The sequence below is a fragment of the Arctopsyche grandis genome, chromosome 9 (assembly GCF_051622035.1).
Source record: "Arctopsyche grandis isolate Sample6627 chromosome 9, ASM5162203v2, whole genome shotgun sequence".
Classification (NCBI taxonomy): domain Eukaryota; kingdom Metazoa; phylum Arthropoda; class Insecta; order Trichoptera; family Hydropsychidae; genus Arctopsyche; species Arctopsyche grandis.
The window spans coordinates 31,645,667-31,660,341 of record NC_135363.1 but is presented as its reverse complement, the minus strand read 5'-3'; the positions used below and the strand labels follow the sequence as shown (position 1 = coordinate 31,660,341).

Below are 14,675 nucleotides of genomic sequence, written 5' to 3'. Positions count from 1 at the left end.
TATTGGCTTTGCCGCCTTCCCCAAGTATGTTAAATAAATAAATAGGATAAAACATATGAACACATACATATGAACAATACATTTATACGACTTTCACATAATAATTTTAAAACATCTGAAATATAAACGCCATATATACGATATATATTTCGGGCAATGGAAAAAAATACACACGATTTTTTTAAAAATCATTGATCAGAAATAAATACTGAATATTAAATCAAATTTCACCTAACGTATATACGCGTGGAATGAATTTTAATCCAGTGCATAAAGCTTATGATCATTAATTCTTCTGATATTCACGTCATTTAAATATTCATATATCCTACTTCAGCCTGTCTTGAATGATGAAAGAGGCTGCAACGTTATATGTAGATACATATGTACGTACATACATATTATATTCGAGTACATCGTGTCAAGATATGCAGACATCTGTCTAGAGTCCCACTTTTCCTTACATCCCCCTCTTCAATGTACGTACCTACCCTCCTGTCAGTGTCAGTGTTGCCAGTGGGACCCTCGAGATACGAGCTGAGGCTGCACATCGCAAAGAGTCAACACTCTAACACACTCTCAAACTGAAAAGAAACGTTTCGTAATATTCATTCTATATATTTCCAGGTGAAATTATATTCTTCCGAATATTTTATCTATTTGCGTACCATCAACAATTTTATTTTATTTTTGTTTACAATCTCTGAGAAGAAACGATTGACTTGGAGTCATAAACCAAAATCTGGCCAGCAGTGGGACTCTAGTGGGACCCTGTGACCACTTTGCTCTATTGTTATTATATTCTTACGTTTTGTTGGCAGTTTTTTAGCTTTGACGTATATATGTTATACACAGATATACGGAATACCGCTATTATATGTATGTATATATTAACCAGCAACGTGGTCTAGTGGTGAGTACTGAATTCTTTCGTGCTTGATGTCACGGGTTCGATTCCCACTAAGAGTCTCGTTGTTGGCCAAACCTTGGTTTATCGAGGTCAATCGTTTCTTATCAGAATTCATCAATTTTTTTGATTTTTATTGAAACGGTTCCTGAAAAATTGGCTTTTCTTAACTTTGAGTTATTGTTATATCTCAGGTTTCGCCAGATTTCTCACTATAGATGTCTCTGTGGTTGTTTATCGAATGTAAAAAATCGTATTGTTACATAAAAAATGTTATTAATCGTATTTATACAATGTTTGTAATATTTGACCATAGGTGTCAGGTATTGTTTCGATTTACATGTGTATGTATGTAATAATTATATATTTCGGTGTCTCGTTAATTATGAGTTTTCAATGTATTGTAATAAATTAGCCATAGTGACGTCCTGGAGCTAATCTGTAATGTCACTATGGCGAAATTGTAAAAAAAATAAATAAATATGATAATATAATCGGTCTCCGTGACTTGACAGAAAACGCAAATATCGGAAAGCAAAGATCGAAAATCGAAAGATGTTAAGTTGAAAGATCAAAAAAAAAATGGTGCATGGTAAACGGTACATACTCACGTACATACTCACTTAATTTGCGTGAGCAGGATACAACAGGAACAAAAGGAACAGGCTTTTCCTTCCGTATTAATGTGCGCGAAATGTAATGTAATCGAAACGCAACTGTCGCATTCACTCAATATACATATATATTGATTTATATTGTCGCATTCACTCAATATATACATTCACTCAACATACATACATATATATCGAAGAAAGTAACTGCAACAATATTAAGGTTTCGGGTATATAGCCCTCTTAATTACTTAACTCTAAAATTTGATGTTTAACTTCGGTCTCCGTGACGAGCCAGAATGTTAAATTACAGAAAACACAAATATCGGAAGATAAAGATCGAAAATCGAAAGATCTTATGTAAGTCGAAAGATCAAAAAAAAGGGTGCATGGTAAACGGTACATACTCACTTAATTTGCGCGAGCAGGGTACAACAGGAACAAAAGGAACAGGCTTTTCCTCCCGTATTCTGCGCGCGCACATTAAAACGGGAAGAAAAGCCTGTTCCTCTTGTTCCTGTTGTATCCTGCTCGCGCAAATTAAATGAGTATGTACCGTTTACCATGCACCCTTTTTTTGATCTTTCGACTTAAGATCTTTCGATTTTCGATCTTTGCCTTCCGATATTTGTGTTTTCTGTAATTCAACATTCTGGCTCGTCACGTAGACCCGTTTAACTTTACTGTACTGTCCCTCGCAGAGGTGTCTTCTCACACCTCGCAAGAGTGCATCCAAAGTCTTAGAAGACCTGATACATTCAGGGAGGGCATTATACATGAGCACACCCCTGTGAAAAGCACCCCTAGCTGTCTTCTTTTTACATAACTCCTTTACGTTTCACATGGCTTTCGTGTTAGTGGTCATTTTTATCTCTTATCCGATCGTTTTCATACTTTGCCATATTGCTCATTTTAGTCATCAATACACGTTAATGTATCGTCTGCCATTACGTTGGAGACAAAATATCGTATACAACGCGTTTTATACACGCGGAAAGTGAATCTTCCTGACGTTTAATAAGCGTTAGTCCCGTATATTCCAACCTGTTCGCCTTGATATGGCGATATAAGATTTTAATTGTTTAAACGCCTATAATTCACTCTATATTTTATAAAATTTGCTCTATAGGTTCTCGTTATCTCTAATATTTAAATATTCATAGTTTTAACTCTCATATGTATATATAAATTTCAAATTTGGCGTCTAGCTTCATGTAATGTAATACACGATATATATTGATTTTTGGCCAAATATGTCATTTTGATTAATCAAAAAATCTTTTATATCTCTTATCTCTTATCCGATCGTTTTCATACTTTGCCATATTGCTCATTTTGGTCATCAATATACGTAATTGTATCGTCTGCCATTACGTTGGAGATAAAATATCGTATACAATGCGTAACAAATATCTAGAATCTCGGATACGGTGACGTTTATGACGGTACGTAAGGCTACCATAATCTATCTTCAACCTTTTCGCCTTGATATGCTATTTCAGATTTTAATTGTTTAAACGCCTATAATTCACTCTATATTTTATAAAATTTGCCCTATAGGTTCTCGTTATCTTTAATATTTAAATATTCATAGTTTTAACTCTCATATGTATATGTAAATTTCAAATTTGGCGTCTAGCTTCATGTAATGTAATACACGATATATATTGATTTTTGGCCAAATATGTCAGATCTGACATTTCACTGTATATCTCCTCAGTCGGTTTTATCTGCGAGATAAGTATTCAATAAGAAGTTATGTTGTATCTAATTGTTAATATGATTTACAATAAGCTTACATACATTTAGTTTTTTACAATAAGCTTACAACTACATATTTTGTCCTTATTGCTAGTATAAAAACTATGTATAACTCTTCTGTGTTAGTAATTTTTTTTTTATTTGTTTCAGGTGTCGAATTAAGAGAAGATGTCCTGTGAATCAGCTAGTGATAGTGTTGTGGTGTGCGGTTAGTCTGGCAAGTCGTTTCGAGCGAGTATGGGCGTTGTGTGGAGGTGAAGTTGCGCCGCCGCCGGCGGTGCTATGAGCTGATCCCGCGCGGCGGTGGCGTCGCTAAACACCCTCAACTTCTTGGGGGAGGGTGGCTGCCATGTCAATGTCCATGTCCATGTCCATCACCAAGTCAAGGCCGTGATGCTGGCAGCGCTGCTGCTGGTGGTGGCGTCGGCGCTTGCGGCCGGACCGCCGCCCCCACCTGCCTCCACTGGAGACTGCCCCAGCTTTGCAGACAACCCCATATGCCCTTGCTACAACTTTGAAGATGGTAATAACCCCAAATCGTATATTTCAAATTAAATATCTAAAATAAAGTTTCTAGTCAATGTGACCACTTTAAAACCGCCCATACACGGTCGAACATGTTGAGTTCGTTCCAGTTGAGTTGAGCCCAACTCAAAGCCCCAACATGTTATTTTTCTAGTTATTTATGCTATTCATCATGTTAGGGCTCGGGGTTAGGCTCGTAAACCGCCATGTTTGACCGTGTATGGGTACGACAAGCTTAGTTGGTTCGTCGATACCTTCTAATGGTGCGTACGCACCAAACCAACGAATGGCACCTCAAGCCAACTTTGTTGATACCAGTAACGTACAAAATATCGAAATAAAAATTAAATTAAATATCAAAATTAAAATTATTATAATTATATTAAAATTAAATTCAAATATCGAAACAAAATTATAATTATTGTATTAAAATACAAATTTTAATTCAATAATTAATAATGCATGCATGCAGCCGCGTCGTTTGCAGCTATTTGTAGCAAACCCCTTTATATGAAGTAATATACGTACATATTTAATTACATTAATCCTTTACGTTAATCATCTAGTATACATATTTTTTATTCATATAATTATTAAATACTAGTGGTCTGGTACACACATTTCTAAAAATGAACATTGAAAGGATTGAATTTGATCTTTTTAGACTTTTTAATTAGTTTTCTTTTAATTATTTTTAGTCTTTTTAATTAGACCCATTTTATGATGAGAAATTTCACTAAAACCGCAATATATAAAATGACAAACTTGTTTGACATGTTGATGCTTGTCATTATTTTTTAATACAAAATAAAATGATTAATAAGATACATATTGAACCCATTTGTATTGAGAAAAGCTGTATTTTGATTGAAAAATACTGGGGGTCTTACTTGACCCCGGTTCGGGAGACTCGTCCGATATCGACGCTCCGTCCTTCAAAGGTTAACGTAACCTTAATTCCACGTTCAATTCATTTTAATTATCAGCTCAAAAACACTAATATTATTTTAAAATTCGATTAAAATAAACTTAATGTTGATCAACGTACTAATAATATCACATTTAATATGATCAACCTTCTAATATGACAAAATTTTTTAACGAAAACTACCTGTTAAATGTTAATAAGATGCTAATATGTACATACGTACACATATATGTATAATGATTTCATCAATGAATTTTTGGAAATACATACATATGTCCCATATTACATTTGACAAATACAGTTCACAATTTTAAATGAGCTTTTTACTGATTTTTTTATTTTTAATTCTACAGGTATATTCCTGGAGTGTCCTGGAGCAACTCCTGGATCTTTGCGAGATGTTTTGTCCCTGCTGGCCTCAGGTCAAACACAGGGAACCATCACCAACGGCAGAGTTCTGTCATTGTCAGTGTATGAGTTGGACCGTGGCGTGACTACATTATCTGCAGACTTATTCCCACCTGTATCTCCACCACTATCTCACTTCCAAATAGCTCATTCCAACCTCCAAGACCTGCACGATGATTCTCTGCAAGCTCTGAAACCATCGCTTGAATCTTTAGCCTTGACGTCAGCAAAATTGTCGCACATACCGCAAAAAGCTTTCGCCGGCCTCAACAAACTCATATCTCTCGATTTAGAAACGAATCAGATCGAGGAGATACCCAGCTACAGTTTCTATGGACTTCGTCTCATAAAACTGAGCATCAAAGGCAACAAGCTTTCGAAAGTTTCCGAGTACGCTTTTGCAGGCTTGGAAGATTTTCTGACCGAGTTGGACTTGGCTGAAAATAAACTGAAGGCATTCCCCATGCCAGCTCTGAGGCGGTTGGAGTACTTGCGATCGTTGCGATTAGCTTGGAACGAGATCGACTCCATACCCGAAGATGGATATTCAAGATTTTTCTCTTTGAGTTTCTTAGATTTAAGTTCTAACAACTTCGAAATAATACCCGAAGATTGCTTTCGTCCCTGTCCGTCCCTCAAAACACTGACACTCTTCTACAACTCCATCGAAACAATACACAAACTGGCCTTCGCCTCTTTGAAAAACTTGGAATCGATAGATTTGAGCCAGAACAGGATCATAAATCTGGATCGAGAGACGTTTCAATTCAACAAAAAATTGAAAACGATCGATCTGAGCCACAATCATATACATTTCGTCGGTGGACTGTTTCAAAGTCTGCCTGATCTCAGAGAGCTGTTCCTGTCTGAGAATAATGTATTGGAAGTCCCACATGATGCTTTCATGCATTCTTCAATGCTTTCAGTTATATATTTAGAACAGAATGCCATTGAAAGGATAGATCCTGAATGTTTGTCCACACTCACGAACCTATCCCATTTGCATATGGGATCTAACTTCATCACGGAGCTGCCCCAAAGCATCTTCAACAATAACAACGAACTGACACTACTCAGTTTAGATAAGAATTGGATCACCGATCTAGAACCGGGCACTTTCGACAATGTAGTAAATCTAAAGGAGATCCGATTGAACAACAACAGGATAGAAGTTATAAGAAATCAAGTTTTCGATTCGCTGCCCTCCCTTCTCGAGTTGCATTTGCAAAACAATAACATATCCTCCATAGAAGCGGGATCTTTTCGAAGTTTGCAAAGTTTACAACACATAAATCTACAAGCGAATTCTTTGACAGCCCTAGGCGACGTATTTTTACATCAGCCTCCATCTTTAGTCTCGATACAATTGGACTCGAATAAAATTGCCTCGTTCCACGACAAGTCCTTTGCAGGTCAGACCAATGTGGAAATACTGTGGTTGGGTCACAACAGAATCAAAAAACTGACCCGCTTCTTATTCTTAGACTTGTTGATGATCCAGCGAATATACTTGACGAACAACAGCATATATGAGATCGAAGATCGCACCTTTGAACCGATGCAGGTTTTGAAGTTTCTAGATCTGAGCAAGAACCATCTGACCCAAGTCACAAATAAGACATTTGCAGAATTGCACGATCTGGAAGAGCTAAACCTTTCGGATAATAATATATCGCACGTACAATCAATGTCGTTTAAGACTTTGAAGAAATTGAGGACTTTGGACTTGGCCAATAATAGGCTAGCTCTCTTGCAAGATGATATATTCCAAGAACGACTGCCTATACGAGTTTTGAATCTTAAAAATTGCCACATTGAAACTATAGAATCAGGAGCTTTTCGGGGTTTGAACAATTTGAACGATTTACATTTGGGTAGTAACAATTTAAAGTCTGAAGATTTAACCAGACTTGATATACCCGGATTGAGAGTTCTCAAATTGTCTCATAACAACTTTACTCATTTGGATCAGAATGCTTTCGACCGCTTACCGTCGCTTCAAACCCTAGCTATAGATCATTCTAGAATAGCTCATCTTCCTGAGAATATATTCTCAAAGAATATAAATCTGGGTCGTATCGATTTGAGCGGAAACAATCTGAAAGAACTGAGCAAAGGGACTTTCAACAGCATAGGCGCTTTAAAGGAATTGAAACTTCAAGGGAATCAATTTTCAGATTTTCCACATTATGCTTTGTACAACATAACATCATTGGAGAATTTAATTCTAGCTGAAAACAACCTGTCAACCTTAGACTTTTTCAAAGTTAGTGGCCTACCAAATTTAAGGCAGTTGGACGTAAGTGACAACATCATATCATCACTAACTGGTTTCGCATCTGTAAATTTAACACACTTGTCAACAGTAGATATGAGCGGAAATCTTCTAACAGCACTTCCAGCTAATTTCTTCCACAACTCGAATGGATTGAGGCAGTTGGATTTGTCTTGCAATAAATTCAAAGAACTTCCAGCAACTGCTTTATCAGACTACACTCTTCCTGGTTTGATTTGGCTCAACTTCACAATGAACCCATTGACTGTAGTCATGGTTACAAGTACGATCCACAAATATCCATCGATCCAAGAAATTCACATCTCTGGGACTAATCTTACAATAGTGACGAGCAAAGACTTCGACGCATTTCCATCGTTGCAACACTTGTTCCTGGGAAACAACGTCATATCTAGAATATCTCCTGGAGCATTTAAAGAGCTGATCAACTTGGTTACGTTGGATTTGAGCAACAATGAATTAGAGTTGCTTCCCAAAGAGCGTCTTCAGAAGTTGACCGAATTAAAGACGCTCAATCTGACCCACAACCATTTGAGAGAACTAGAAGAATTCCCTGGCGATCTTCGCTCCCTGCAAATACTCGATCTGTCTTATAACAACATTGGCAAAGTTGGCAATGGAATTTTCCAGGCATTGGACAGTCTCAAGGAGTTGCACTTGCAGAGTAATTGGATAGCTACCATACCTGGAGACGCTTTCAGGACACTCAAGAAGCTGAAATTTTTGGACGTGAGCAAAAACTACATGGAGATTCTGCCATTGAACTCCTTCAGGCCACTCGAAACACATATCAAACAACTGAAAACAGAAGGTTAGTGTACATATATATTTGTGTGTTTATATTTTTCGAGTAAATAATTTCCGGCGCGGCGCAGACTACTAACCCCGAAAACCTTTTATTACACTATTTCGCGAAATTGGCAAACTTTTGGGTATCCTTAAATAAAATACCTCTTGTTACGATAAAAAGGATCCTCGCGAGGAGTGCTCGAGTCTTTGTCGAGGTTTTTTTTTCGTTTGTTTGTTCTGTTTGGCTTTTATCGATTCTTCAATCAGATTACGCAGAGAGTCGTCGATCGGAATCGTCAACCTTTTATTTCTTACCTTCAAGTCTGCCTTCTAAAATGCATAACTTTAAATAAAATTTCACACATACTCTGTGTGATGAACTTATCCGCTCCGCTCGACTTGAGATCGTCATCACCAGGTATATCTACCTGATTATTATTATTATGCTAACACTCATGTCATGCTTACAGATAACCCCGTGACTTGTGGTTGTGAAGCTCAAGAGGCTTGGGAGTGGCTGAGGGCCCACAAAAGGATGATCGGGGTCATGGGAGGTCCTCGATGTGAAGCTCCTCCGTCACTTCAAACTCGTCCTTTGATGCAACTGCGTGCTCGTCATCTTTGTGCCCTGCCACTGGTTCTGAAACTGGCTATACAAGACATCCAGCCATTTTCTTTGTTGGTCTCGTGGCAAAGTCGAAACCACTCAGCCCTGCACGGCTACCAAGTCGCTTACTATGCCGAAGAAAACTTAACCGATGTATGTATTAGTTTTGTATTTTATTTATATTTTATTTATACCAGGAAGGCCTAACAGGAAACCCCAATGCACCTTCCTGGCCACAAAGTTTGCTCATTTGTATTATTATACAGAGTAAATACATATATCAATTAACATCCATAGAGACATCTATGGTCAAATTTGTAAATTAGCAGCATTTTTAAACAATTCAGTAAATAAATATCAATTTAGTAAATGAATATCAAACATTCATAGAGACATTATGGTTATGTTTGTTATGTGTATGTTCTGTACATATGTTACAGTTGAAGTGTATCTTCCAGTTGTAATTAGGGATCCCTAATATTCACATATATTCGAATATCGAATATCGAATAGTAGCTTTAAATGATTTCTTTGTAGTTTTAAGAAGTTCAAGATATTATTAAAATTTTATGTGAAGCATTAGTCGGAACATCAAATAGAACTAAATGTGCTGTAGATTGAAAATTAAAAGATAAGTTCGTATAAAAAGTATTCGAATATTCTGATTTGGGATCCCTAGTTGTAATTTATTTTGACTATTTGGAATATATTCCATCTAACCTAGGGCTTCCAAGCCGGTTTAAACCGAAACCGAAAACCCAGCTTTTTGACTATCTTTCAAAAACCGAAAACCGGCTTTTTTAGCTGAATCAACCGGCTTTTTAAGGTTTCCTTTAAATAATGTTTTTTCCTCAAAACAAGCAATTATGAATATCAAATTTCTATGAAAGATAAAAAAAATGTGTATTTGATCCAAACTTTCTTAGATAATAGGCATATACTTCTTTGAACAACAAAAAAAGGTACGGCACTTGGTTGTGGCTTTGAGATATAGTTATGGACGAATACCAAGTCATAAACCAATAAAATATTATTGAAAGTAGTTTCAATAACCTACACAAGGCCTTTCAGAATTTCGGCAAATTGGTTTTTTCATAATTTGTGGCATTTGCGCGTTCTTTTTCTTGGTAGTAGCTAATTTAAATCATTATATTAAATTGCGTATTCAGGATCTGCCATTTTACTGCTGTGATATTTGTTATAATGATATACATATATGTAATAATGATATTATGAAAGTTCATAATGATAATAACTCAATTTAATTTATAAGCAATATTTTTTTTCGTTCATAATAAAATAATATATTTTAACAATTTTTTTTTTGGTATAAAAATTTAAAACTTCAAAAAAATCTTGTATATCTGTATGTTCTTTAAATTTTGTGATCATCACCAAAATCGTTTTATTTATATGTACATATATGTCACAGAGAAATTATATTTCTAGTGAAAATATATTTTAACTGACGTTTCATTGAAATCATAACCAGTTACATTTTCAGGGTTGGTTTTATTAATTTAAGATTTTTAGCGTTGGTATTATTTAAGGGTTAGAAGAGGTTAGGTTAAGTAAGGGTTGGCCCTATTAATTTAAGATTGGGTTTTTAGGGTTAAATTTATAGAGTTAAACGTTGTACATTCATTGTTTGATACATTTTCACTGCTTGAATTGGTGAAAATATATCTTCACTTGAAATATGCTTTCACTGTATCACATGTATGTATATACTTTTTATGTACATACTTAAATTACATGTAAATCTTCATAAATTTAGTCAAAACTATTCACGTTATAGTACCAGCTTCAATAAAACGATATATTCACATTCTTCAAAAAATTTTAGACTAACTCAATTGTAACGCAAACTCAAACACAAAAAGTTATATTAGTTGGTACCATTTTATAATCAAATTTTTATAATAAATATATTATAATTCGCTGCCCTAATCAAACTTTTCTAAAGAAAAAATCTTATTAATCTAAACACACACAGATATACTTGAGATTTTTCATTTGAGGTCGTAAGTTTACGTTTTCATTTTTAAATAAATTATCTTTCACGCTTTTTCGATTTCGCCAATGAAAAAGAAGACTACTCGAAACTAATACTACCAATGATATAATTTATTTCTATCCAAAGCGGTTTCATTTTGATTATAGACCGAGAGTTTAGAAGTCGCCAAGTTTGGATAATAAACCCTTAGGCTTGTGCTATAAGGTATTTGCGGCCTTCCGGGTCAAAGCATGTTCGTCTTCAGTTTATATATTAATTTTTGAATAATTTAAATAAAAGGTTAGGCTTCTCTGCGCATCCGCACATCCAACCCTCTCAAGAAACAACTCGTACAATATTTTTGCGTACCGAACCCACTCCCATTTATCTTCCAAATTACATTCCCAACTTCTTTCTCGATTCATTAAACATAAAAAATATTTACTCGATATTTTTGCGTCTTGATTGAGTTTCGGCGGAATTTATTCAAAATTAGATATTTGCCGACAGGCAAAGGTGAGGGGGTGGGGGGGGGGCATAGGCCAAAAGTGGAACGAGATCGTGAAGGGGGGGAGGGGTGGGGCGGTAAAGCCTCTGCGAATAATTTGTTTTCGTTTCCGTAATGAAATTTCGCAAGGCGAAGGAACACTCGATACATCGGTGGACGATAATGGAGAGCTTTTCACAGCCAACCCATGACGGATTATCAAATCTAATAACAAAATCGAATCAACATAATAATGAATCGCTTTATATTTCGCCGCTGATGAGTTTATTCAAATTTAGTCCCCAAAATTCGTATACGTTCTGGAACAACCGCAATAATATTCGCGACAGTGAGTATCAATCTCGAGTGTTCCATTTGCGCTGTCACTCGAATCGGAATTTAATAAGTCAACTCAATATATTTAACAAGAAGACATGCCATGACTTGGGAAGTACGCTGCAAAGGTCAAATATTATATTATTTATATGTAAACAATTCAATATCGGTTGATTAAGTCAATGATTCAATTCTAAAAGTCTATTCATACTATGCAGTAGGTCTCGGCTACTGCACAGCAACTCACGTAAATTACAGCTTCTATTCATACTATCAATGTTTATGGTAAAAGTTTATTCACACTTGTAGAGTTATAATTCACTAGTTGCATTGTATTCGAATATGAATAACCTAAAACCCCTGTTGGAATAAATATATTACAACTGAAAATAGATTTCGACTGTAAAATATTGGATGTTCTTTTGATTTGTTCCCATCATCACCAAAAAAGTTTTATTTATATGTATATACATACATACTTAAATTACATGTAAGTCTTCATAAATTTAGTCAAAACTATTCACGTTATAGTACCAGCTTCAATAAAACGATACACATTCTTCAAAAAAATTTACATTATAACATATATAGGTATTTATAATCATCGAGAAAGTCGTAATAAAATATTAATATTTGTCCTCGTTGTTAGAAGTTTGGAGACCTCTGAGATTATATACCAAATACGATGGGCTGAAAACCAGACTGGTACAAGTGACATTTAAAAAAAAAAGCTGGTTTAAGTGCTAAAATGATAGCATTTCATATATGCTGTTATTTTAGCACTTAAACCAGTTTTTTATTTTTAAATTGTACTTGTACCAGTTTTGTTTTCAGCCCGTCATATGATGTCCTAAGTTGAATACTGGGAGTTCATATAGCAAACAAATAAACAAAAATCATTGATTCAATTTAACCTATGTATATAAAAACAGCTACACGTTTGTAGATGCAATCTTGAATTGAATCAAAAGTATTTAATTGAACCATTTACACTTTTTCTTTTATAGATTCGTGGCAAAATCTTGGACCCGTCAGCCCGTTCGACGAGACTGAACAAGCTGAAGTCATACACGAGGTATATCATCTGCGTCGTGGGTCTTGGAGACTGGCCTGCAGCAGGTCCAGCTCCAGATGCCAGGATAGCCTCCAGATCGGAGAACGACAGCCTCCAGATCCAGCAGGAGGACATCTTCAACGAGTCGATCCTGTCCCAGATGATAGACTCGCCCACGAGCAAGTGCACTTCCGTGTCTACCCTGGAATTGCCAGGAAGTCTCATGAACGAGTCGATAATGCCCAGCAATTCCATGGGCTTCGCTTCGGTTTTGACGAGGCGATTGGGCCTGATCGTGGGCAGTTGCATGGGTTTCGTCGTCTTCATAATCATGGTATCTGTTTTGGGGTATATGAAGATCAAGAAGCAGCGAGAGGTGGCAAAGAGGGATCAGCCCATACAACCTGAGTATATTTCGTACTAAGGAACGCAAACGAAGACGTTAGGTATAAATATTGATCGTTATGATTATATATGATATAATAAAATATTCACTTGGGTAAATATCTATATAAAGAATAGTTACCGATTTTATACGTGATTTTTGTATATACGTAAATTGTTTAAATTAAATTTAATTAAATAAATCAAATCAAATTCTATCTGTGGGAGTGTCTATTTATTATATTGTATGTATAGTATGCAAAGTGGGAAATAATCGACTTGCTAATTTTAGAAAACTCTCATGAGAGTGATTGATCTTATATTTAAAAACAGAAACTTTGTATTATACTGATTTTTCATCCCAAAAAATCGAACAAAAATGGCCCGCACGCTAAATAGCCCGAAACAAAACGGCCCAAATACACATTTTTTCCAGATAAAGTAGTTCACATCACCAGTATTTGAATTTGGTGACTTTTGCATAGGCAAAAAATAAGCTTACATAAATTTATATGTACATACATACATGTGTACATGTATATAAGGATTGTGTACTCGGGCTATTTCATTGGGTTTTTAATGTAAATGCGGGATATTTTGTCTTGGGCCATTTTTAATGCATATATAATATATAATATTTTATTATATTATATATAATATTTTATTATATTATATATAATATTTTATTATATTATATATAATATTTTATTATATTATATATAATATTTTATTATATTATATATAATATTTTATCTTATCGAGGTTATTTTATCGGGACAGATTTCTCAGAGCTGTTACATATGTATATATGTATGTATGCGTCCCGTTTGTCAGGGCTATTTGCCTTGGACTTTTTTTCAGGGAAACATATAAACAATTAAAAAATATATTAAATCTTATTCTGATTGTTTGTTTTAAAATTCGTAAGTCGAATCTACGTTATTTGTATTTTGATAATTTTTTTTTCCATTCAATGTTTCAATTCATTTCTTAACGTGCCAATAAACGTATAATATATTATGTGTAGATAAGACAGTTATTTAATTTATTTTGATTTTACTCAATTTAATCGTAAATAGACACTCTTGAGACGATCTGTATATTCGGTGATATTTAGTGACTGCATTTAAGTTATAAAATTATTATTATTATCAACAAAAACTATTTAAAAAACGCAATGTGAATTTGTGTTGCTTTAATAATTTTTATATCATCTTGGTTTATATTTATTTTCATTGGATTTGTATCAAAAATCTTCAACTAAAAGAATAATCATTCGGATATATTATATAAATGATTTGTAAAATTTATAGTGTTTAATGTAGATAGTAATTACATAGATAAATAAATAAATTAAATATAATTAAACTTTTCATGTGTGGTTTAATATTATATGAAGTGTATTAAAATTAAAAATTATTAAGTTTATATGTAAAAGTTTTAATACATTGTTAGATTTTATCATGTTTTCATATTAATTTAATCGCACAATTTATATAACAATAATAATGATTTATTTTACTAACACAAAAAATTTCCACACTTTTATTATTAAAAGTATTTGTATATATTTTTAAGTTACTCGT

General features: G+C 34.5%; 1 protein-coding gene across 1 annotated transcript; it reads left to right on the top strand.

Annotated features, from left to right (window-relative positions):
- Nucleotides 1-3,672: 3,672 nt before the first annotated feature.
- On the top strand, nt 3,673-13,129 carry LOC143917354 (uncharacterized). The gene is made up of 4 exons (XM_077438833.1): nt 3,673-3,802; nt 5,086-8,247; nt 8,696-8,985; nt 12,659-13,129. The coding sequence occupies exons 1-4, from the start codon at nt 3,673-3,675 to the stop codon at nt 13,127-13,129; spliced, it is 4,053 nt and encodes a 1,350-aa protein (XP_077294959.1).
- The last annotated feature ends 1,546 nt before the right edge of the window (nt 13,130-14,675 follow it).

What these genes read in the sequence shown, in the direction of transcription:
- LOC143917354 (XM_077438833.1), top strand. Translation starts at nt 3,673, where the DNA reads ATGCTGGCAGCGCTGCTGCTGGTGGTGGCGTCGGCGCTTGCGGCCGGA. An exon ending in TTGCTACAACTTTGAAGATG is followed by an intron (nt 3,803 to 5,085) that starts GTAATAACCCCA and finishes TTAATTCTACAG; the next exon opens with GTATATTCCTGGAGTGTCCT. An exon ending in CCGAAGAAAACTTAACCGAT is followed by an intron (nt 8,986 to 12,658) that starts GTATGTATTAGT and finishes TTTCTTTTATAG; the next exon opens with ATTCGTGGCAAAATCTTGGA.